Consider the following 27,370-nt stretch of genomic DNA (forward strand, 5'->3'; position numbering starts at 1 on the left):
CGGTCTTTCAATTCCTTTTACTTTATTTTCCAATTCTCTATAAAAATGTTTTTGGATCATCAATAAATTGCTTATTTTGTACTTTTCCATTACATTTATATCTGTATCTTCTCTTTCCACCCGTGCTGAAATTTTTAGTTTACTTGCGATAGTGCATGATAGATCCTGGTCTGCTCTAATACTGCGCATTACTTTTATCACATCTATCTTTCTTAGTATTTTTGTTGATCTTTTCTCGCTTCTACGATCTTCTAACAGTGACACTTCTTGTCTTAACTGCTTTATAGTTTTCTCTACTCGATATTTCCATGATGGTATTCGATTTCTCCCCTTCCTTTCCCTCACTACCCTGTGTTCTTGTGGTAGAACTTTATCATTTCTTAGTTTAGCTGCACAGTAGTATATCCTGCTTACCTCTTTTATATCCAGTGTGAATGGCTTGATGATTTTTCAGGCCACTGGCATGTGTGAAAGACTTATTACATTCAGCACATCTATATCGCTTCAATCTTCTGTATATGACAAGATGCCGTTGAAAAGTCCTTTGATCTCTGAAACACTTACTGTGTTCAGTACATTTATATGGTTTTGCCATTTTCTAATTTCTCCAAATCTTTTGGGTTTCTAATATCATGATGGGAATGGACCCTATTCCTAAGTCAAAGTATGATTAAAGTTCATGAAATTAGTATTTCTTCAATCTTTGATGTCAGCCAAAAGTGCTCTTCACCGCACCTGCAATGTGCCCAGTAGTGACTTCTTCTGCAATTCGTATGGAGTTACATGGATTGGTAACGTACTTAAATATGACTGTAAATTCTTTTTTATAAGACCCATTGCTCCTACTACTATTGGAAATGTTTAGGTATCTTTCTTCCACATTGTTCTCATTTCTGCCTGCAGATCCTGGTATTTTATGACTGTGTGTCTCTCTGTAAGTAGGACACTACTGTAACTGGGTGTGGTGATTTCACGGATCAGTGCTACTTTTGTCATCTTTTTGCTACAGTATGAATGGCTTGATGACTTTTTAAGCTACTGGCCTGTGTGAAAGACTTACCACATTCGGTACATATATGTGGTTTCAGTCCTGTGTGAATGACAAGATGCCGTCGAAAACTGCTGCGATCTCTGAAACACTTACTGCATTCAGTACATTTATATGGTTTCAGTCCTGTGTGAGTGACAAGATGCCGTCGAAAACTGCTGCGATCTCTGAAACACTTACTGCATTCAGGACATTTATATGGTTTTGCTCCAGTATGAATGGCTTGATGACTTTTTAGGCAATCAGCCCATACGAAAGACTTACCACATTCAGTACATATATGTGGTTTCAGTCCTGTGTGAATGACAAGATGCCGTCGAAGAACGCTGGAATAGCTGAAACACTTACTGCATTCGGTACATTTATATGGTTTCAATCCTGTGTGAATGGCTTGATGACTTTTCAGGAAACTGGCAAATCTGAAAGACTTACTGCATTCAGCACATTTGTGCATTTCTTTATTCTGTGAAATCCCTTAGTTGTGTCACATTCAGAGCTCCTGCTGCAGCCATGTCCTGAGTGAAGTGTTGGAGTAGGAGAGAGAGGAAGGTCATCATACACCTTCACCGTCTGAGCTCGCAGCTGTAGATTCTCTGTTGGGTGATGTGTCACAGGTGTTCCATTGTCACATTCAGGGGTTTGGTGGCACTGATGCTCTGATTGAAGCTGAGGTACACGAGTGACATAAACCTCGTCAATGTCCTTTCCAGGCTGAGACCTCTGCTTAAGGTTCCTTCTAGGGTGATGTAACTGTGTTTTCACAAGAGCTGGCTGTTGACTGCAATTCTCATTGTAGTCTGTACTCTTCATACCTAAAGCAGATTATTTGAAAGTATATTATTACAAGAACAAAACAAATATGCAATGTATTTCATCACAACGACGTGTGTACACAATTTAGCAATTTAAAATATTTGGATTTTCATCTATTAACTATTTTATTGTATTGTTAACATCACTAATAAAATAAGGTTAGGTAGTTCAGTTCTATCTTTTATCAGAATTTATTCAACTCTGAATAGGTGTTTAATTTATTTCAGTCAACTGCTCTTTCTTATCAGGTAGCCTAAATCACAAACTTAACTGCTGTTTTACAATTATGTAAAACTCACATTTAGCCTCTTTCTCACCTTTCTTCCCCATTTACTCTTCCCTCCAAAATAACCATCTTCCTCACATCTACTTCCATCATTCATAGTTTTAGGTAATGTCAGATACATGCTTTACAGTTTGGTCTCTATTGTTTCCCTGTTCACCTCCCACTGGTTAATGAAGTGTCTACTACAGTAATCTTCATACAGTAGCTATTTGTAAGCGCAGTCTTTATAACAAATTAAGTCCAACATCATCCAGTTGTGATTAAGTCACAGCACTGCTTTTTCATCCTCTCTTAGGTTCATAGGTGTGTACTAGTCTAATGGCCCTGGAGTCATTACTTGAAGAGGGCCAATGAGGTGCTCTGTTTGACATGTATGGGAAGTCTATTCTAGAGCATGGGCAGTCTCTGGGTTATGAACCTGTCCCTCCAGCATGTTCCATTGATTGTGGTAATGAGGTTAAGGTCTCTGGAGTGTGTGGTGCAGAGAGATTGGGATTTCTTTAGATGTAGCATTTCTAACAGAGCTGGGTCACACGTGGCTTTGTAAATCAGAGATCGCCTCTAAGTAGGCGACATGATACAGAAAATAGTGGAGTTTTTTGAGTCTGTCCATATAGGACAAGTGTTTAAGGACTGGCATCCTCTGTGAGGTACTTTTGCGGCCTCTCCAGTTGCTGCAGATATCTAGTGAGGTACATGCCAAATGGGGCATTGTACTCAATGATTGGCCTAATGGGGGAAGAGTACAAAGAGACAATGACCTCTTTCTTCCTGGATGCAAAACCCTTAGTAATGAGATGTGCCACATAAAGGACTTTCTGACCACAGTGGCAATGTAGTGGTCAAAGACAGGTTGCTGTCAACCTGTGTTCACAGATCTCTTATAACACCTTCTGTTCAGTGGATTACTATCAATGTGGTAATTCATGGGAACCGGGTTTTTCCCAAAGGGGATGATGACACATTTTTTGTTATTGAGCTTAAGGCCGTGGTTCTAACACCAGCTGTTGGTCTCAGTGAGGCCTTTCTGTAGGATGTCAACATCACTTGGGGAGTTAATAACAGCTCCCAACTTCCAATCGTCTGCGAACTCTGTCAGCCAGAGTCCATTCGTGTTGGCCTGGACTTCACAGAAGTAGATACCAAACAGGAGAGGACCCACGACCAAACCCTGTGGGACTCCACTAATGACTTGTCAGCAGTCTGACTTGGGAGTCAGCAACTATCGCACTGTGGTTTCTGTCTGTGAGCCAGCTTGCAACCCATCTAGTGATATAGGGGTTGATGCCTAGTTTAGTGAGTTTTTCTATGATTCTTGAGTGGGGAATAGTATCAAAGGCCTTGGCCAGATCAAGGTAGGCTGTATGAACCACCTTGCCTTCATCCACAGCTCTGGTGACGGACTCAAACAAGTCGACCAGGTTGAGCAGGCATGACCTACCCTTCAGAAAACCAAATTGTGTGAGATCCAGAGTCTGAGGATTCCCTATATCCCTGTTTATTAGGTCCATGATGATGCACTCCATAGCCTTGCATATCAGGCTAATGGGAGAGAGTTCCCAGGGTCTGTAGTCACTCCTCCTTTGTGAAGAGGGATGACTGTAGCTGTGTGTCATTTGGTAGGGACAAAGCCTGAGATGAGGCTGTGATTGAACAGGGCACACAGGTGAGGTGCCAGTTCACTCTGTAGTTCATGTAGAAAACACAGCCAGGGATATTGCCAGGTCCCACAGAATCTGTATTCTTGGCCTTGTAGAGTGCTGTTTTAACCTGTGCAGTAGTAGTACTGGGTGCCTGGCAATCTACTGGTATTGTGATTGGTCCTTTGGGGGGGAGAGAGGGTTAAAGTTGTCATTGAATCTGTCAGCCACTATATTAGCAATATCTTTTGGCTAGGTACAGGAGGTACCATTGTTCAGTAGCTCAGAGCAAATCTGGGCATTGCTGTGGAGATTCTTTACATAAATATAGAAGGCCTTGTAGTTGTATTTACTATCTGCTGCAATGCTGTTTTCAAAGCTAGCTTTAGAGGATTTGATGAGGGATCTCAACTTTTTGTTGAGGCTGATAAGGGAGTTTTTCCAGTCTTGGGACTTCACCTTATTCTGCATCACTTCCTCCTTCTGTTGTAGAGTTTGTTTATGGCAGGGGACCACCAGACTGGCTTCCTTTTTTTGGAGGAGAGCGTCTTGGTTCATTAATGCATTTGTGTACATGTTTGTACAGTGCACTGGTGTATGATTTGGTGGTCATGCAACTATTCTCCATTTGCATGGGTGCCGTAAAGTTAGCCACCTCTGCTTTTAGGACCCCAAAGTTAGTCTTGGAGAAGTTTTTCATGGTGGTTAGCTTTGCGGGGTGGGGTGGATTTCCAAGGTGATTAGCTTGTGGTCAGATCTAACAAGGGAGGAGCTGACTATGGTGTATAGCAATGGTTGCCTATGTTAGTAATGACCAGGTCAAGGATGTTGCTACCTCTAGTGGCGGTAAGAACGAGCTGGTCCAGGGCATTGGAATTAATGAATTCCAGGAAATGTTGGGCAAGTGCATTGGTACATGAATAGCTTTCCCAGTTAATGGAGGGGTAGTTGAAGGAGGGGTAGTTGAGGTTGCCCAGTATGACAGTATTAGGTTGGACCCTAATATTCTCCAGGGTGCTTAGGAATGCAGAGTGTGAGTCTTGGGACATGGTTGGGGACCTATAGCAGGTGACAACCTGAATCACTGTCTTACTCAATGTTAGCTGCACCTGAAGTATGTGATGCGTTATGTTGGGCTACCAGTCTGGAGGTGTGAGCATCGGGAGGGTGGCCTAATGGTTAAGGTATTTGCCTTACAAACACAAGGTACAGGGTTTGAATCTCACAGGGGATAATTGGCTAGGCTTAAAATGTCTCACAAGGGCAGTTAGCCTAGTACTAATCTATGAATCTATCCTTTATGAATATGGAAACACCACCACCTTTGGAGATTCGGTCCAAGTTCTGTGGCCGAAAGGTGTGGAATGAGTTATAGCCTGGCAGTGTAGTGGTGCTTTCTGCTGCTTTGAACCAGGTCTCTGTTACAGCACAAATGTCGATGTTCTCCATTTTAAGGAGTGCTTTGAGTGAGTGCATTTTGAGATTTAGACTTCTAGCATTGAGCAGCATGTCCCCTGGATTGCATTTTTTTGTAGCTGTTACGGTGGTAATTTGGTCTTTCGAACACCACCAAAAAAGGCACTATAGAGGTGGCAAGAGCCTTGGCCAGTATCCGGAAACCCAGGAGTGACAGATGCAGGACATCTCTGGCAAAGCATTGAGGTCTGTTAATCATGTCATCCCAGGCAGCCAGATACTGGATCCCCTTAGAATGACCTTTCCTGATGCAGCTTTGGAAGTCTTCCACATGTCAAGAAATGTACTGTCGCAGTGATCTTTATGAAAAATATACATATTTCAGTAGTGTGAACAACTTACTATAAGTGTAGAAGTTTGAGCAGCATCACTTTTGTAGTTTCAGCCCCAACACCTTTATCAGGTTTACTCGTGTTGTATCCAAGGAGGGCAGGGAAAGCAGAAATCAGGCATGGGGACTGCCGTTATACTTACATGTACATAAACCAAGCATGGAGCCTGCCCTTATACTTACATGTACATAAATCAGGCATGGAGACTGCTATTACACCTACATGTACATAAATCAGGCATGGGGACTGTATACTTACATGTACATAAACCAAGCATGGAGCCTGCCCTTATACTTACATGTACATAAATCAGGCATGGTGACTGCCCTTATACCTACATGTACATAAATCAGGCATGGGGACTGCCGTTATACTTACATGTACATAAACCAAGCATGGATCCTGCCCTTATACTTACATGTACATAAATCAAGCACGGAGACCACCCTTATACTTACATGTACATAAATCAGGCATGGCGACTGCCCTTATACTTACACGTACATACATCAGGCATGGAGACTGCCCTTATACTTACACATACATATCAGGCATGGAGACTGCCCTTATACTTGCACTACATACATCAGGCACGGAGACTGCCCTTACACTTACACGTACATACATCACGCATGGAGACTGCCCTTATACTTACATGCGCATAAATCAGGCATGGAGACTGCCCTTATACTTACACGTACATAAATCAGGCATGGAGACTGCCCTTATACTTCCACGTACATAAATCAAGCATGGAGACCACCCTTATACTTGCATGTACATAAATCAGGCATGGAGACTGCCCTTATACTTACACGTACATAAATCAAGCATGGAGACCACCCTTATACTTGCATGTACATAAATCAGGCATGGAGTCTGCCCTTATACTTACATGTACATAAATCATGCATGGAGACTGCCCTTATACTTACATGTAAATAAATCAGGCATGGAGACTGCCCTTATACTTACATGTAAATAAATCAGGCATGGAGACTGCCCTTATACTTACATGTACATAAATCAGGCATGGAGACTGCCCTTACACTTACATGTAAATAAATCAGGCATGGAGACTGCCCTTATACTTACACGTACATAAATCAGGCATGGAGACGGCCCTTATACTTACACGTACATAAATCAGTTATGGGGACCGCCCTTATACTTACACATAGGTCTGCCCTTATACTTACATATACATAAATCGGGCATGGAGACTGCCCTTATACTTACATGTACATAAATCAGGCATGGAGACTGCCCTTATACTTACATGTATCTGCCTTAGTATATAGTTTTGAAGGGCAGGGTAGTACAGTCTGAATGCTCCAAAAATGATTTATGATGGAAGCTCTCCATCCACAGAACACAACTTTCATCTTTACTGGCAAACAAAAAAACAATGATGAGGGCTGACTGCCTCCTAATCAAGGATTTAGGTCTGTATCCTTATGTAAAGAGGAATCTGTTTGTGTTCATATGTTTACAGAGCTTTGGGACGTGGGCTGGCTGGGCACATACCTTCCTGCAGGTAATCCCAATATGTTAAGAACTGTGCCACAGTACTCATCTTACACACAAATATAAACAATAGTTCTTGTCAGAATTATAGGAAGAGAACATACTGTACAAGAGTGTTGTCAGCTTCAACACCAAAAATGTGGACTCCCCCACTCAAGGAAGATATATTTCCTTATAATACCCACCACTAAGCTGCATTACGTTGCTAAGACAACAACTTCTGTACGTCTCTCAAGTGTTTTTTATTGTACAGTCCTGTCATTTTGAAGGATCTTTTTCTCAGTTTTTAAGAAAGAGTAGTCCATTCCTTGTATATTTCTAATGGAAAACTTTACATATTGTAGTTTCAGAAATACCTAGGTAGTTCTCAGTAAATATGCATATCTGACTGCTTATCTACAAGAGAGTACCTGTTACTGTCTATTTATGTTTGAATTTTGCCACTGAAAAACACTAGACATTGCTGTACTTAAACTGTAGAAGTAACGCTAAATGTTATCCAACAAAAAATACATTTTAAAACCCAGCACAATTCTGTGGTAATAAACACCACCTGAAATACCCGGTCATTCTTCACTGTGTGGAGCTGTTACATGTTCACTTTTCCAGAATCGAATTCACAAACATGTTGCTTTGATTATCATGAGGTTTGTTACCATTATAATAAGGTTTATACCTGTTTTGTCCAATATAGTTACCTAACTTCAATTTAAACTTTCTTGGGGGGTGTCTGGGAGGAAACAGTTAAATACAGTGAGCTGTTATGCAGATAAAACTGAATGTTTGCAGAATTCCTGGAATAAATGAGAATGACAAGGAACCATTTAACAGTTTGTTTAAACTTAGAGCTCCTAAACAACAGATTCCATGCAGATCTGTCCTTTAAAAATCTGTTTTTGCATTCTTAGGATTTTATTTACCTATACCACAGTTTGTAATAACAAATATTTGGAATTTATTATTGCATTTTTGTACTGCAAATAGGACTAATTGCTTGCAAGCGGTTGCTTTCAATCATGTGATTTCATGGTGCTTTAAATCCAGTGCCTACATTATAGAATTTAGATTAGAAGTCCAATTATTTTGCAGAGGAAAGTGCTAAACAATTATACTGAAGCTTGACTGTGCCGTGTGCTTTGTTTTTACATGTTTTGTTCTTTGTATCATGGTTTGCCTTTTGTATTCCATACTTTTGAATAATTTGTAAAAGCTAAATAAAATAACCAAATTTAACATTTATACAATGTCTAGAGTCAATGAACTCGTACAGAGGCTAAGCAAAGCAAGGTTTTTAACCACCACAGACTTCACAAAAGGCTACTAGCATATTCATCTTACACAGAAAGCCAGAAGGAGAAGATGGCATTTTCCACCCAAAAGGCCTTTTTCATTATGCTGTTCCCCTTTGCACTTCACAGAACTTTCACCTTTTAAGAGCTCAACAATAAGGCTCCAAAACCTCATGTCTGTCCCTTGATGACACAACCATTTATTCAAACAGTGGGATCATAGTTGGTCAATGTACAAACTGTGCTAGACTCTTAAAACAGGGTGGACTTGCACTTAATGCTGCCACAAGTAAGCTTTGCATGACTGAAGACAGAAACTTAGGCTATGGGACTGTGAGAGGGGTAATTAGACCTCATACAGCAACAACCTAGGCTATGGGACTGCGAGAGGGGTAACTAGACCTCAAATGGATGTAACAGAAACTATCAAAAACCGGGCAATACCAAGTACTAATGAAAACAAACCTATTTTTTTCTAACATGGTGCTTCCAAAAGTTTGTATCCAGTATTGTAAGGTGCTTTTGACAACTTGAAAACAATGCTGTGTTCAGAACCAGTCCTGATTGCCCCTGACTTTAGTAATTTTTTTGTTGTATACACTGATGCATCTTGCATTGAAGTTAGACATTGTGTTACCTCAAAGTAGATGAGAAATACCTAGTGTACTACTCAAGGAGAAAGGCAAGTATGTCTTGGGAAAGATACTCTGCAACAGAATGGGAATGTGTCGGTATTAAGTGGGCACTTATGTCCCTACAGCCTTACTTATTAGAATTCAGCTTCACTCTGGTAACTGGCCATGCACTTCTACAGTGGCTGTATAAACAACAGGATGTCAAAATAAAGTTTAATAGAGAGGGTGTATCATAACAGCCATTCACTTTCACTATCTGATGCAGGTCTGGCAGTAGCCCCTTGAATGCAGACGAGTCATCCTGGTCTCATGACTGATTTAATTTCCTAGAAAATCATGGAATTTATGCTGGGAATGGTTTTTTATGGGACAGTGGCTAGTCAAAGGTGTTAAAAATGCTATTTTAAGGTGGTGTGTATACACCACATAATGTGGTACAAATCCAGTGATGGTGCATATATACATCACTGTTTAAATTAGGACAGCAGAGGTTACTTTTGAAGCACTTATTGAAGTAGCGTTAAAAGCAAAGGCTGTAGCCCAAGATGGTAAAGACATTTGCCTGTCTCAGAGAGGGAATTTGCAAGACTAAGAGTGGAGACTCCTGCATAAATTATAAGCAGAAGTTGTGAATTTATTTGTGGAATACCAGAAGCTTTCCTGTACATTTACTTGTGGAATACCAGACACTTTCCAGTGGATTTACCGGTGTAGTATTGGGATCTTACTGTAAAGTACCAGGAGTGTGACAGCTTGAACAAGGCCACCATAATCAAGAATGAAAAAACTTTTTCAATTTTAATGATACAGAAACAGCATTTATTTTGTATGCTTATTTTTGTTTTTCTTTCTAAGAATGAACTTTATTTTGATCTACTAAATAAACTGCACAAAAGTAAATAAGTAACTGTCTCCAGTGTATTAGTGAAAGTTCGTAGCACAATAGGTACAGAGTACTCATCTTTAGTGCTGGAAGGTAGAACTTACCATAACAGTAGATGTCCTACTGATCACTGTTGCAATATTCTTAACAGATGGGTTGTAGCTTACTGACATCCAGCAGGGTACTAAAGCTTTACCTTCCTAGGATGTACATACGGATAATGACCTGAGCTCATCAGTGTAGGGGTATAAAAATCAGACATATGTGCTTGATCCTCAGTCTATCTCCAAGCCAGCAGTGGCCTGAAGAAAATCTTTGAAGGAGACTGGTCAGCTAGGAGGGGTGCAGTTTGAAAAGGACAAGCAAGTTCCCCCTCATAAAAGTTGTAATATCCTGGAATAATGACTGTGTGTCTGAGTGTAAATTACAGTGTTTCTGCTAATAGAGAGAGAAAAAAATAACAGCAGGGGTATACGGTGGGATAGAAGGAATAAGGCTACAGTGATCAGTAGGACATTTACTGTTATGGTAAGTTCTTAAACAACTGTACTATGCCTGACTGAGTCACTGTTGCAATATTCTTAACAAACAGATGATTCCCACAGCTGGAGAGAGAGAGAGAGAGAGAGATGGGTGGCAGGCATAAAGAGAAGGAAAAGAAAAGAGGAGAGTCCAGGAGGCAAAACAAAATATTTTTGGCAAAGAGTGCGCTGGACCGGGATAAGGCATCTGGCTTAGTGTTTTGTGAAAGTGTGGACAGATGACCACCCAACTTCTTCTGCAATGGGCGTGGTAACCACCCCCCTTGTAGAAGGCCCCAGATGAGGCCACTGCTGAAGTGGAATGTGCTTTAGCCATGTGAATAAAGTCTTACCATGCTGAGAGTAGCAGAGGGAAATAAACTTTAAGATCCAGGAAGCAACAGTTTGGAAACTGGCTGTCCTAACCTGGAATCCATAAAGGAGATGAAGAAATGGTCTATTTTTCTGATATCCTTAGTTTTATCCAGGTAAAACCTTAGTTATCTGTGAATGTCTAAGGAGTCTAACTTATAAACAAAGGTATGGCATCTAAGTCCAAGGAAGTCATTGTTCCACTGTATTCGGCATTCATCATACCTATAATTGAGTACAATGCCCCCTTTGGTATGTACCTAACCAGGCACATCCAACAACTGGAAATTCCACAGAGGTTCCTCACTAAAAGAATACAGGGCATAAGTAATATGTCTAAGCAGACTGCCTCAAGGCCCTGTCCCTGTATTCTGTCTCCTACAGGCTTTTGAGTGGAGATCTATGCATGGCATACAGGGGACTATCAGACCCCACTCTGATGGATCTCTTGCATATCCACAAAACAAAAAACAAACAGTACCAGAATTACCCATTCTAAAGACTTAAACCTTGCCTGTGATATAAATAGGACCTGCTGGAGAGAGAGGCATGTATCCCAGAGACTACCAGGTCTATGGAACAGGCTTCCCCATCCATGTGAACCAGAGTTCCTCCCTAATCCAATTCAAGTGCAACTGGGACAAATTGGATGGGAAACCAAAAATTCACTCCTGGTTTGGCACCTATGTCTCTGATGCAAACAGGTAACCTGTTAATGGGTCATCTCCCAGGCCCATGCTTACACTTAACAAGGGCATCAAAACTTGTCAGAGATTTGGGATGCATGGCTAAGCTTAAAAAGGCCCTTGTGGTCATCAGCTTAGTAAACACCTATGAACCTATGGGTGTAAGATTCTTTCCCCACTTACTCTGGAGATTGTGGCAGAATGTAGCCAGAATGACTGCCTGGTTATGGGCCAACTCGGTAACCACTTTTGGCATGAAGGAAGGACTGGACCCAAGGTTCATTCTACTTTTTGTGGAAGATGTAAAAGGCTGGAATAGCCATGACAGCATGCAGTTTTGAGACTCTGCAGGCTGAAGGCAAGGCCAGGAGGGGCACTGTTTTCCAAGTCCATAATTTAAGAATAGCCAGTCTAAACCAGGTAAAGTACATTTTTCCAAAAACAAAAAAGAAAAATTAAGGTCGCAAGGTGGGGCAATAGCCTTCCTTGGGAGTTTAAGGTGTAGAACACCTCTAACTTCTGTCCTGGGCATACGACGGTGCTCCCAAGACAGGCAAGTATTAATATCAGAAAAGTGAGCCTTAATGGATGAGTAGATCAACCCTGAATGTAATAATTCACATAAGTACTGAAGTACTTTGGGGGTATCTGACAGAAGGGGGTTGGAGTTTTGCTTGAGGTACCAGATGGAGAATCTCTTCCACTTGGCTGTGTAAGATTTCCTGGTGTTAAGTTTCCTGGCTTCTTGTAGGACTCAAACCCCCCTCTTCAGAAAAGGCCTGTCTTATAGGGATTACAATCCAATCATCCAGAACAGCAGACTGAGTGAAGTCAGATTTGTATGAAGGAGCTACCCTTGCTGATGAGTGATTAGATCTGGTTTTGGAGGGACTCTCCAGTAACTTCCCTTTGACAGGTGATACACAGGCAGGAACCATTGCTGTCTTGGTCAGAAAGGTGCTAGAAGCTGGTCATTTGGAGATTCATTCTGGGCCCTGAGTAGGAGCCTTGGAAGCAAAGGCAGAGGGGGATGTGCATAAAGGAACATCCCCATCCACTGGAAAGAGAAGGCATATGTTCTCCAGACTAGATATAATGGGTTCCTTTTTTAGACAGGTGAAAGCAAGTGATGCTTGGGGGAAACATGGAAGTCTATCTGAAGAGTCCACCAAATGAGAGTTATGCATTTGAAAACTTCTGTGTTCAAGGACCATTCATGAGGGTCCCCCATGTCCTTGCTTAGACAGTCTCCCAATGTATTCTGCTGAGAGGGAATAAACATGACTAAATGTAAGAGTCAAATGAGAGTCCACATGCCAGACTTCTTGTGCCAGCCTACTCAGGGGGTAGGACTGTGAGGCTCCCTGTTTATGTACTACATCACCGTGGTGTTGTCCACGTACACCAGCAGGGGCCTGGTTTACAAAGATTTGAGAAGGTCTGTAGAACTAGTAATACTACCCACATTTCCTTTATGTTGATGTGTTCTTTTAATACAGTGGCAGGCCACTCTTGTTGAACCCTGTGGTATCCTGTCTAAACCACCCTTGCCCTATCTGAAGCATCTGTAAATAGGACTTGACTGTTTGTGACTGGAGTGAATGGAAGACCTTAGCTGACAGGAACCTGGCTGCTCCACCTAAGGAGTTCTTTCTTGATGCAAGGAAAGAGAGGAATAAGAGTACCTAGAGGGTGAGAGTGCTGAGACCACATAGATTTCAGATACCACTGCATTTTCTTAATTTGTAGTCTGGTGAACGGCAACATAGGGATGGTGGTAGCCATGAGTCCCAGGGCCCTGATGGCTTGTCTGGCCAAACAATGCTCATCTCTAGTGTCAAGGACTCAGTGGTCAGGGAATTATCCTTCCCTGAGGAATAGAAGCATGCAAGGCAAATGTGTCCCAGAGTGTGAAAAAAGTCACAGCTGGGTGCAGACACTTTGTGAAAATTCTTGAAGCTGTAGAAAGACCAAAGGGCAAACCAGTAAGCTGAAAATGTGATGACACATTAAAGAACCCGAGACATTTTCTGCTGAAAGGATAGATGAGAATTTACAGGTAAGCATCCTTCAAGTTTAAGGATACCAGAATATCTTGAGGAAATAGGAAGGGTAGAACAGTTTGTGAAGACATCATTTTGAAAGATGGAACTCTAAGAAAGGGTTTTAGCCAGGAGAGGTCCAGTTAGGACTACACTGACCCTCTTTTCTAGGAACAAGAAAAGTCCTTGAGTAAAATTCCTTTCCTAAAACAGTTGAATGAACCTCTTCTATGGTTCCATGTTCCAGCAAGTACTGCAGAATATGGTCTAACAGGTGTATCTGGTTTGGGAGTAGGTGGGGTATGGCCCCATAGATGGGCTGCTTTCACAAGACATAACATACCCCTCCTTGATAATGTTTATGACCCCTTTGTCCGAGGTTACTGCTTTCCAGAATGGAAAAAAAAGAGAGTCCTATTGATAAGGGTACAGGTGGAATATAGTAATAGGGGGCCCATTGCTAAACTGAGGCCTCCAAGGAGTATCCCTTTTTTTCTGGGAATCTTCTCTTAGGAATTTTCCTTTGCCTGTGAGGTGTTCCAGGATCTCTCCTTGCAAAGGAGATAGATTTTGATGGATAACTTCTATACCACCTGGGAACTGTAGAAAGCAAAATGAGATGACAATCATTCATGGTCTTGCTCTGTTCCTGCAAACTCTTGAAAAGGCTGGCAACTTGTGAGCCAAAAAGGAGGTTGTTATCTAAGGAAGAATTTAGAATCTTTGATTTGAAATCTTCTGGAATAGGCTGACCTCTCAGCCAGGGATACCACCTGATCACTGAGCCAGTAACAACCACCCTATTAGAAGAATCCACAGCATCATAGCTGCGTTTTATACTGGGCCTGGATATTTGTGAGGCCTGGGCCACTACAGACTACATATCCTGCTCTGATTCTGGTGTTTGTGGCTCTCTGATGGAGTTGCTTAAAGACTGCAATACACAGAGTAAGTATTTAGTTATTTGAGTTGGGTAGTTATTAGCTCTGAAGGCTAAGGTATACACTTTCCTCACTAGTTCATTGGTCGACTGTCCTTATCACTGGGTAAGACATTAGTGCCATAAAGCAGCTTGGAAGGTTTGTCCAAGGCCAGGTATAATGCAAACAGGTCTGCCACAGGATTTTGTTTAGAAGTACTTTAGTTCATCGGGAACTTTGTAGAACTAGTTTGGCAGGAAGTTGAGAATCAAGTGTAGAAGAGTTGGCTTGAAGTGTGTCTAGGTAGACATCTAACAGTGGGGGAACTGGAGGAGAAGCAGGGGTGCTCATCTATAATAAGTTGCAGGATATCTTTTGCTCTTCAGACACGTGTTTGGATTGCCATTCAAAATTCTTCATAGGGTTTTCCAAGGTTTCTTCAAAGGAAGCCTCTTCAAAGGCAGAGTCTGGAGAAAGTTGGTCTCTGTCATCTGAGGATATCTGTTCTGGAGAATGTAACTGGGAAGAATAGTCCAAAGAATGTTCAGAATCCCAGTCTGGTTCCTTCTTAGTGGAAAAAGAATTTAAGCCTGTTTCTGTGGTGTGACCTGAAAATGCTGGGTTGCAATAGCAGGAGAAGCTTCAGAGACATGATTATCTTGAATGACCCCCTCAAAAAATTGATTCATTCTTTCTCCATGGACACAGAAGGGGGTATAGAGTGCTCAAGTTTTTGTTTTTTTCTTCTTAGGGGAGACATTCACCACTAGCAGCTTCAGAAGTTCTGAGCCTTGGCACATTTCTATCACAGTACCGGGAATCTCTTCTCGCATAAGAAACTGAGGGATTCCTCAAGGACCTTCTACAATACTGAGTCGTGGTTCATTGGTGGATTCAGTCATTTGCAAGACCGCAGCAACAATACCACCCTCTGACAGGTTCATGGTAGAGGGCTTGTGAGAAGATGATGGCATACTGTGGATTCATCTACCTACTGGGAAGGTTCCATTGATATGATGGAAGGAGACTCCCCTCTAAGTCTTTTAAGCGGGTCTGTATTACCAAAGTGAAAAACCTTATGTACAAATACCAAAACATTGACCCCTATACCGCGAACCACGAAAATCTCGAACGCACCAAACCGTGGAAAAAAATATCAAACTGTCACAGTCAGCCAACTCCACCACCCACTACATACTACCTACCCAAACAAAATAAATAAACCACATACATACACTAACCAAACCCTACATCTAACCTACACTAAAGCACCAAAACCCTACCTCCAACACTACACTAAACCCCACAAACACAACTATCTATGCACTCTCCTTAACCCCTCCCTAAGGTCCGTAACTACCGCACACATCCCCTACAGACATACACCTAAACAAAATAAATAATACACATACATACACTTAAAAAAAAACCTACACATAACACTACACAAACTCTTACATACATTACCTATCTATGCACTTACCTTAACCCAAATCCTAACACTAAAGTCTTATCTATCGCAAACTTACCTTACGGAGCTATACCGCAGACGGGCCAACCAAAACAAATCGACATTTTGAAATCCGCAGTTTTGACCGTTCAGGGTTTACATACTTCGCACAATATGGCTCGACGTCTTCATATTCGCCTAAAGGGATTTTCAATTGCGTAATACGAACCCTTTTAAGCTTTTTCTTGGGCAGGAGGAGGACATCTAGGTCTTTAGATATGGTGGAGTGGGAAAAGTGTTTCAGGAGTTGGGTCTCAAGGAGGGTATTACGTGTGTAAATCCTAGACTACAGGGTTTAGGAACAATGACTGACAGCTAGAAAATGTTTTATAGTTGTGTTCACAGCCTAGAGAGAATAGACAGTGTGCAAATATTTAGATGGAATTTGTCTTCTGCACTTGCACTTCCCCTCCTAGCTGGCACTTAACAGCAAGCAAAACAGTGAAAAGTTTAGAAAGAATAGATCCCCAATGGGGTATTTATCTGATCAAACACCTGAAGCTGGTGGGGAGAAATTCTGAAGATCTCACACATATATCCAGTTTTATATACTTATGCTGATGAACCAAGGTCATTATCTGGACGTACGTCTTAGGGAGGTAAAGCTCTGTACCCCAGCTTGATGTTAGCAAGCTATAACCCATCTGTTAAGAATACTAAAACAGTGACCGTCAAGACATCAGAAGGATGTGGGTTCTACTTCCACACCAGATGACCGGATTGATTTTCCATTACTGACACTGCAGAAAACACTGGGGATTGCTTCCCTCCTAGGTGTGCCATCCTTTGGATGAGATATTAAATAAACTGAGGTCCCATCTTCCTGAGTTGCTTACAGGTCTGGTAGATGAAAGAGATCTTATGGTGTTAGGGGGAATTCCTCTGTGCCCTGGCCAAATCTTACCTAATCAGTATGAATGCCACCTTGAGTCTCCGCTGGAATGGTGCCAATGGCCTAGTGGGACTAACCTTGTCAACAAAGGGTAAAACTATTTACTATACTGCATATGCATTTATGTTTGTGTGTGTGTTTGTGTGTAATATGAATATATAGGGTATTCTGGCACCAGTGTCAAGTTATGCATTAAAGTTACCCATCCTGAGACCAGGTCAGGGTGGATAGCATTATCTATTTGCTGATGGACAGAGCTGACAGACAGCTTATTCACAAAAATGTTGCTGAACATTCCAAAGATTCTTTTAATCCCATTTAGAAATTCACAGGAAACAACAGGTTCAGGAGGTAAAAACTGATAATTTCTGCAGCCCCAACTAGCTTAGGCTGAAGACACTATAATACAGGAAGAGGAATCGCATGAAGATAGAGAAAGTTTGAGGACAGTATTAACTAACTATCCAAGAACAGCAGGGGGCAGGAACATACCAAACACAAACAAAGGAAAACAGGCTGTAATGACAGCACACTCCCTGACTGATATCTACAGATGGGTCTACTTCATTTCAGCAAAAACCCTTTTAGTCGAACACCTCTTTGTCAAATGTTAATTTTTGAAGGCGCGATCTGAACGTTCGTTTTTGTGATTTTTTTCCTAGGGGAAAAAAAATGCTTGGCCATCATCGGGAATTTGCCCATTCCCCACTGTAGTGTGATCTTGGAGTTGGTATATTTAGTTAGGAGGGGTGTGAGGGGTGCAGCCCCCCCCCCCACCTTGGTGGGTTTTAAATTTTGTGAAACTTTTGATGTTTGTTAGTCTGGTCAAGAGTTTTCCCTATGAAAAAAATTCACTAAAATGGTTATTCGATGGATCGAACTTTCAACAATAAACTTTAAACAAAGAAGTGTTCGACTAAAAGGTTTTTCACTACATTGATACAGACTCTCTGTAGATACCACTGTTACTATATATAAATTGTCCATACGAAGGCTCTTGCCCAAGGACCCATAAGACAAAAAAAAAAAAAAAGAGACAACACAAGCAATAACATTATACTTAAACATCACTGAAGGCATCACTTGTGGTACAGTCTTTAAAAGTTCAGGTAGCTTCAACATCTGGTACAGTGCTGGAATCATTCTCTAGAGATAGGAGTAAGATAGGCCATCACTGGCCTGGAGAAGGCCTTCTCTACTCCATCTCTGCTGATCCTTACTTTTTCCTTGTCCTTTTCCTCCTCATCCAGCTCCATCTTTCCTTCCTTGATGGTCTGACTTGCTCATGGTAATATCGGATAAGTAGGGTAGCTACAAGGTGTTTGTTTGGTACAATCACAGGGTTCCACTCCTCCTCTTGTAACCTTGATCTATTCAAACAACCACCAGCCCTGACCATGCCATGACCATCTATGACTGGGTTCAACATGTACAGCGGACTGTTCTGACAGATCTGTCCTTTACCTTTCAGACACTTGAACTCTTCTGAGATGACTTCCTCTTGTACATGATGTATGATGAGCAACTTTATCCTTTCAACTTCAGACACACTAGGTGATTTCTTTCATGAATGCCATCCATGGCAACTCATCATCTGGTTGGACTTGCAGAAGCTCTGAGCGATATGAGCCAACAATGCTATGGTGCTTCTAAGTCTTGTCCAGGAAGAGAAGCATTCAAATTGCCTTGTCCCGAAGCTAGAGTTTAAACATAGTTCAGAGGTCAGTGAAGTAACCTCTTCATGAATCTCAGGATCACTGGTTGGCTCAATGAGTTCAAACATGGAGTCATTGTCAAATGTTAAAGAAGACTGAGAAAACAGGAACTTTGGTCCTGAAAACCATTGAGAATCTGCAAGATTGGCAGCTGATACTGACCTGGTGGCAACATATGAAGGATTCAACTCAGATGGAACATAATGCCAATGCTGAAGTTTGCCTGACTTTTTTGTATGTTTCACTCTGTTGGTTATATACATATACAATCTTCTGATGGTGTTATGTCTTGTCTTGACTTTTCTTGGTTAGAGATCGCCACAGCAGATCACTGGTCTGCTATTAATTGGCAGTGAAGTTCTATGGTGTCAAGTTGCCAGCCTGGTGCCCAACCTTCACAGAAGGCACACACACAAACACACTCACACACCAACCTGCATGTCTTTAAAGCTCACTCAACCACAGGGAGGACATGCAGACTCCACACTGAAGAAACTCCAGCCGAGAATAAAACTAAAGAACCTCCTGCTGTGAGGCGACAACACTAACCGCTGCACCACCCTGGTCCAAAATGACCTTATTGTTTGTGTAGAATTCAATGGCATAAAGATCAATATCCATCTTAGTTTGCAAAATGTCTGCAACTTCTATAGCTAAAGTTGCCCCACACACAGCTCAAATCTATGGATGGTAAGTGCAGTGCTAAGAGTCACCTTGGCCCTTCCTAACACAAAACTCACTCTTGGTTGTCCAAAAGAATAGGTAGGTAAATGCTGTGATACCTTCTGTGGATACATCTCAGAAAATATAAATCTCCTTTCTTCTACTATCAATCTTCCTTGTATGGTGAACTGAGTCACAAATCCTAAAGGGACATACAGACTAATCACAATTGAAAGAGCCCTACACTTGGTAAATGTCTTTCATTGTTCAGACGTGGAAGGTGAACGTGTCTGAATTCACATTCCAGTGTAGACCAAGGCTACTTTGTTTGGGGAACGAGTCTTTGGCTAGGTCTAGATTCTTCAAGTCCAGTGCATGGTCTTTGGGATCAAAAGCCTTCTTGACCTCACTGCTGTTAGATACAATCTTGTGAAGTCTTAAATTAGACTGCGACAAAAGCTATTGGGTTCTTTTCAACAAATCAATGGCTTTTTGGCTGTTGGCAAGGACTTGAGGCCATCATCAACATAAAAATCTCTTTCTAGGAATTATCAGGTGTCAGAACCAAACTCTTTCACTTTCTTGAGCTGCTGTTCTTAGTCTGTATGTTGCTATGGCTGGGGATGGGCCATTACCAAAGGCATGAACTCTCATGTGGTACTCTATGATGTCATTATTGAGATCATTGTTGTGATGCCATAGAAATCAGAGATAATTTCTGTGGTCTTATTGAACAATGAAGCACTGAAACCTCTATCAGCCATAAGTGCAACAGGTTCCTTCATGAACTGGACCACAACTCCAGTGAGGTTGTTGGTCAAATTAGGACCTGTAAGAAGAACATTATGTAAAGAGATACCTTTGAACTGTGCACTTGAATTGAATTGAATTCAACTCTGATCTGTCCTGGCTTCCGCGGGTAGTAGATGGGAGATACCTGCACCTTTTGCCAATGGTGGATCAGGTTCTGCATGATTAATGTCCAACATCTTTGGCATGAATGTCAGAGAGTGCTTTCTCATGTGAGATTTGTTTCTCAGTGTCCTCTTGAATGAGATAAACCTAGACGTAGCTTTCTCTCAGTTGTTTGGAAGAATAGCTCTTGGACTGGAGAAGGATTGAGGAGCTGTCCAAATCTTGGAACTGTCCTTAACAAATCCACTGTCCATCAACTTAGTGAACTCCTTGTCTTCAATAGTGGGAGCTAGCTTATTTTCATGGCAGTTAGTCTGAAAGACTGTCACTGAGGTCATTGTTAAGTATGGTCTTACAACAGATGTCCTTCTCCAGGTCACAGCAAAGCTTAAAGCTTTAATCAGGTTCCTGCCTCGTGGTAGTAACAAGTACATAATTTTGCATGGCAAATGCATCTGTTTTCTTACAGGTTTGTCTTGCAGGAATTCGCAAAGTAGGGTTTTTGTGTCTTGTCTAAGCAGATGTCACCAATTACTTACTACAAAGGCCAAACAGAGTCTCTGGGTATAAGCAGCGTCATTAGGTCCATTGCACTCTTGGTGCACTTTGTGAACTCTTGCGATGTGCCTGCCCAAAAGGATTAATATTTTGGCACTCTTGTCAAGAAGATGAAAGCAATCAGCTATGCGCTTGGAGATGGGATTGGTGACATGTAGCTTCTGGAGTGGGTATCTCTTCCCTGTTGTCTGGCAGCTGATCACATTCAGTTAGCATGGGAAAAGGAAACTGTGTGTTCCTATAGACAGGCACTATCATAAATCCATAAGCTGTAGTTCCTGAAGTCTCTACTTGACCAGCAAATGCTTGAATTGAAGTGTGATTAACCGTTAACGTCGAAGAGGTCAAAAAATTCTGGACTTGCTAGAGATCGGTTGCTTTGGTCATCTAAGACAAAATTAATTCTCATTACCTTTTCTGGTTGTCCTGCAGGGAAAACCTGGACAAGACATACCTTAGCACAAGATTTGCCACAAAGTTCATCTCTACATACCTCAGTGCACTTGGAGAGCACAGGAGTAGTCTGCTGCTCGGCACTCTCCCTGACATGACTCAGTGCGGCTTTACAGTCACTAGTGGGTCGAAGCACCTGGTTGGATGAACCCAGATGGTCCACTGTGACATGCTTCTTCTTGTTACATTCAAGACACTTAACAGCCTTAATGTCTCTAGCGAAGTGTTCAGAAGATACACAGCACCTATAGCAGACATCATGGTCTTTCATGAATGCCTTACCTTCCTCAAAAGTTTCTCCTTAAATGGATGACACTTCCTTAAAGGCTATGGCTTGTTCTGAATGGGACACAGGAGTTTGGGATCACCAGATCTCATTTCATTACTGGAATTTGATGTACTAGGTAAAATTCCACTTTTTCTGACAGTGCTGGCTCTTCTCAGATCCCAATGCTTGCTGGTTGGGGTTTCACACATTGCACGCATTGTGGTAGAGTTACTAGACTCTAAAAATGAGAAACTTGGGTTGTTCTTGGCTCTAGTGACCTTAATGATAAATCCACAGAAAAAGGACAAAGGTGGAAACTGACCTGATGCAGTAGCTTGTACTCTGAACTCACCACAGTCCACTTTGTTTTGAAGATAAGGCAATTTTCACACAATTGGATTCACGCCATGAGCAGTATCCAAGTACGGGAGTCCTGGGAGGACTGGCTCTAGCCTTACTCTTTCCATTTCAAGGAGAAGGTCACTTAATTCATATCTCTGCCACACAATCTTGGAAGCCATGAAGTTTCTTAAACAAGACAAGTTCAATGGCTTCAGGGCTGCCATAGACTTGCACAATTCACTCTCAAAGAAGGCAAGTCCTATTGCCGGTACCTCAGTATTGGCAGATTTGAGACTCTGATCTATTTTGAAGATTGCGACCAAAGCCACTTGATTAGTAGATGAAGCTCTCTCATAGACCCATGTCCAGGTTCTCGATTACTGCTTTGAATATAGCTCTCCAGCTTCTGTAATTTTCTGGCCGGTCATCAAACCTTGTAAGTCCAGTGTTAAGCTCACGGCAAACCATGTATTAGTCAGTCAGTCATATGTCTTTTCACCTTTTATTTCAGCAGGTTGGCCTGGTACTAAACTGTCAAACAGTTGCTGGCATTGTACTGGTGGATTGAAGGAACAAATGGTGTAACAGATGGATTCAATCTAAACAAGGGCTTTGAATTTGGCGTTCATGCAAGATGTGTTGGCAGTAAAGGCCATTTTGAGGGAAGTAAAGGAGTCATCCCAGGAAGTTTTACAATGCCTTTATGACATCCAGGAAGTTGAGAAATACACAGGCCAGATAATTCACTTGTCTGAACTTTACCATTGGAAGGTATGACATCTTCTGTCTGTAGCACTGGGAACTGCATAGAGTGTCTATAACTGAAGACACATTTGCACTCCTAGTGCTGTGATCTAAGACAATCTGTAAAGTCCAGGATCTTCTGAAGCTTTCAAAATGGGATGAGACCATTCTTGCTCTTCCTCCTTAGTGGCTTGCTCCAGGAAACTGAATTTTTCTATGGCTGACACTTCCTCTCTTTCCTTCTGGAGGACTTCTAACTAAGCCTCTGTTTCTGCTTCCCTGTGAGCAGCTTCTGCTTGTGCCTGGGCAGCTTGAGCTTTAAGAGCTGTTTCCCTCTTAATGCAGTGAACTTGGGCCTTAGCTGTCTCTCCCGCAGCTCAGGCCCTAATCAGTTGACTGCTTAAGGATGATCTCTGGGAGAGGGATCTCACAGATTTGTATAATCCCTTGTATCTTCCAGAGGAAGAAGGGCAGGATGCAGTTTCCTGCAATTGTGCAATTTTGACATCTAGCCTAGATGTGGCTTGTAAAGATATGAGCTGTCTCTGTTGATCAGTAAAGGTAAAGCCTGACAGTTCTTGCAATGCTTCTTCCATGCGGGTACTTGACAAGAAGGAATAATATTTTTCAGTGAGTCTTTTGTAATTCCCATAAGCCTTTTTGAGTCTTGAGTGGATCACTGAGTTGCAGAGCATTATTGTCGGCTTCATCAGTGATGGATATGCAGTGATCAGACTTATTCCATAGCTCTAAAAAACCATGAGTCATTTCTTTCCTTTGAGCATCATAAGCTTCCATGCATTTCACAGACAGCTTCTTGGCCTTGCATCTGGAGGTTTGCTCTGCTCCTTGCATATCAGTGTCTTGAGCAGCAACGGATACTGACATCACTTTTCTGTGGTAAGTTCATTTCTGCCAGATTCACAAGGGTTTGGGGGAAATATACAGCAATGTTATTAAGGCTACGAGTCTTGGTAGCTGAACAAAAAAACAACTTGTAAAATCCACAGTAACTTATTTGTAAACATGCTGTTGAACTACAGGGGGAAGTTCTGGAAGCTTCCAGAATGAACACAGGCAATGTGGCTGCTATAGAATACTTGCATGCAGACATGGCCCTATTTTGCAGTGAACTTCTATAACTTGCAATCAGAAAAGCCCAAATGAACACAAACTTGCAATATCAGGGAATACTCTTGGTTGTACACAGATTCCTAACTTTACAATGTAATCGGACACTTTAGCAAGGAATATAGCTTGATAGCAGTCACACAAGTGGATACACTTGGGTTAATGTTTCTCTAACTGATGATCCTTTCACAGCCATAATGAATTACTCGTTTTTTACTGAGATTTGGGGTCCAAATAATGGGGTGCCGCAAATCCCAAGTGGGCACCCCTTCATTTCTGATTTTTTCCCAGCTTTTTTTTTTCTTTAATTTTTTTGTTCACTTTTTCAGCTGACGTCATCATGTGCGCGATGACGTCAGCTCCATCAGCCTGTTAGAATTGAGCTCAGACTCATGTACACACATTTCCAGCTGGCTGCTTCACTGTCTGTTTGAATGGATCTGCGAGCAGGAAGGATTGCTTCTTGAGAAGGAAACAACTGCTGCAAGCCTGCACAGCTTTTAAGGTATTTATTATTTTCTCGTGAACAGAGTTTGCAACTGCAGTTATTTCTCTGAATGGAGTTTTTATTTCTGGGGTTTTGTCTCGTGAACGGAGTTTAAAACAGAGCTATTTTTTTCTCTGTTTGAGCTTTTAAGGTATTTATTTTTGTCTCTTGTGGATGGGGTCATTGTGTGGGCGTGTGTGTGTGTGTGTGTGTGTGTGTGTGTGAAAATGCCCCCAGGAGAATACACCTGGTGGCTAGAGGTACTCTGGCTCAAACCCTGTACCTTGGGTACAGGTAAAAAAAAGTCTAAAGTCCCTAGCTACCACTTCTGAATTTATGCCTCATATTTTTGCTCTGTTCCTCATTAAATCTGTGGTTTTCAGGATTTTTCTGGCAAATCACTGAAGGATTGAATTCATTAAATAATGACAGGTATTTGAATATCAGACTTCATATTCTTCTGAAAATAAATGGTAACACAAAACCTTTTATTCTACCAATTTACTAAGTTTATAAGATCGGTATTTGAAGTTTGTCCCTATTATGGGGATATACTCCCCCATTATTGGCTCTGTCCAGGGTTTTTTGTGCTAAGACGTTGAGAGCTATGGTGAGAAGTGAGAACTGAATTCTGTATTCCCCCATTATTGGCTTTGTCCAGTTTTTTTGTGCTAAGAGGTTGAGCACTATGGTGAGAACTGAATTCACTAAATGATAGCCATTTAAGTTTTTGTCTTTCTATCTTTCTGGAAACTGCTGATTTGGTATGTTTCTTTGACTGTAGTGCACAGGGTCCTGGGTTCAAGACTTGGCAGTTAAATGCATGGTGACACCACAACATTTTATTCTAGAAACTTTCCAAAAGTATACAAGCAATGTTTAAAAATGTGTCCCTGGTTTTTGGCTTTTTGTCATCCACTTCCCCCCCAAAAAAACTGAAATTGAAAATAAGTGCGAGAAGCTGTGCAAGATGCCAATGGCTTACACTACTGTCATTCTAATAAATATATATATATATATATATATATATATATATATATTACATGTGTATATATATATATATATATATATAAATATATATATATATATTATATATGTATATATATATATATATATATATATATATATATATATATATTGTGTATATGTATATATATATATATATATATATATATATATATATATATATATTGTGTATATGTATATATATATATATATATATATATATATATATATATATATATATATATATATATATATATATATATGTGTGTGTAAGTAGACTTTTATGATAGAAATGTTCTGATTTGGGCAGTTTTGTCATTACTGGTTCATGCATTTTGTTTCATTGCCTACTGGAAAAATGTTCAAACAAATTTAATATGTGCTCTAACTTATGTGTAACAAGGAATATAATTTAATAAAGTCAGGAAGGTGTATCAAAGAACACATGTATATTTCTTGTTTTGTGTGCAAGAGGCCTATGATTTGAAAACAGCCCAAAGGTAATCTTCATCCACCACTGGCCAGATGCATTTTTTGGATCTGGTATGGGTTTCAATGCTGTTTCAATGAAGGTGAGTTTCAAGGGCAGAAAAGTTTTAATGCCAAGTTTATTTTCTTTGTGAGACCGTACTGATTTGTTTAGCAGATATTTATTAGTGTTTGTGCATTGTGCTATAAAATGTAAAAATAAAAGCCAAATAATCATTGTAGAAGTAAAGCAGTATGCATGCACACATCAGTGTTGATTGTAAATGGGTTGAAATACCCAGGTAATGGGACACTGGAATAGCTGCAGGGGGACTCTTTTGACATATTTTGGTAGTCTGTTCTTCAGTTTGCATTTGAAAGTTGGTATCCCACAATTCCATTGGAGTGGACGGGGCTATGCAAATATGTATGCGGATTTTATGTTAATCAGCATACACATTTGTACCCATTTTTCATGGGCCTTGTCCAGATTTTTGATGTTTCCAGGCTGAGAGGTATGGTCAAGGTGTGTGTGTGTGTGTGTGTGTGTGTGTGTGTGTGTGTGTGTGTGTGTGTGTGTGTGTGTGTGTGTGTATGTATAGGAGATATGTTTATACATCAGGTCAACATGAGTAAAATGACCATAAAAATAAATGAAACACACAAAAAGAACAAAATCACTGAAATAGCACCAATACCAATACAACCACCAAGCACTTATTGTCAAAAACAAGCAAAATATACTGCAATACACCAACAAATAAACATCCAAATCAAAATTTAAAACTATATAATGCTTTCATAAATTCCAATTTGGAATACAAATCATTCTCACATATCTAACATACCTACATATTCATTTGAACAGTATCCTCCTTTGGCAGATCATTGTCAGTTCAGATGTCATCGGAGCTCAAATTTCACAAACACAACTTTGTTATGTAAACATCATAACTCTTGCAACAGAACTCCTGAACCCAAAAGATTCCAAGACTCAGCATAATTTTGCTTTAAGCACCGCAGAGATGACTTGATTACATATCCTGAACTAGAAAGGCTAAATGCAGTATGCCTTTTGAAAATAAAAGCTCCCAACATTAGATCTGTATGAGGGCGCTATCCAGAAAGGTTTAACAGAAAATGCATATCAAGCTCATGAAATTTGAGTTCCATCTCCTTACAGATTGAAGCTCCATTTAATATTACTTCAACTGTTAGAGAACTACTGCCCTCCTGGCTCAATTAAATCATTTTGCTCTATACCAATTTCCTCCAATTAAGTCTACTGCTATTTACAGCTTAGAAACCAGTCATAAAAGTCTACTGCTTGTTAAAGGGCCAGTAAGGACAGAAATTCTACAGTCAATAAACAGCAGCTTCCTACCACTGTTGGCTAACCAAAACATGTGAAATAAACAAATCATACTTTGTCGCTCACTGGCAGACAGAAAAGTTAAGGGAATACAAATAATCCAATGTACTAAGCTTCTGGAAACAGGAGGGGTGAAGCATTCTGGCAGAACAGGATAGGACACACACCAGCCATGAGAATATTGACAGTGTGCTGCTGCCCAGAACACAAAGCTTTTGATTTTCTACATTTTTAGAATACATTTGTAGGCATATTGTCCCACAGCAAGCACGCACGTGCACACACACACACACACACACACACACACACACACACACACACACACACACACACACACACATATAAAAAGTTCTTCACTGGGAACTGTTTTAGATCCT

General features: G+C 40.9%; 1 protein-coding gene across 1 annotated transcript in view; it reads right to left on the minus strand.

Annotated features, from left to right (window-relative positions):
- Window positions 1-931: 931 nt before the first annotated feature.
- The window catches only part of LOC122813877 (zinc finger protein 773-like), a 239,428-nt gene continuing 212,989 nt past the window's right edge, over window positions 932-27,370 (minus strand). The window contains 1 exon segment of the mRNA XM_044086418.1: window positions 932-1,860. Coding sequence (XP_043942353.1) covers window positions 1,451-1,860 — 410 coding nt within the window. The 3' untranslated portion in view covers window positions 932-1,450.

The sequence above is a fragment of the Protopterus annectens genome, chromosome 10.part0, assembly GCF_019279795.1.
Source record: "Protopterus annectens isolate FY-2018-M chromosome 10.part0, PAN1.0, whole genome shotgun sequence".
Classification (NCBI taxonomy): Eukaryota; Metazoa; Chordata; order Ceratodontiformes; family Protopteridae; genus Protopterus; species Protopterus annectens.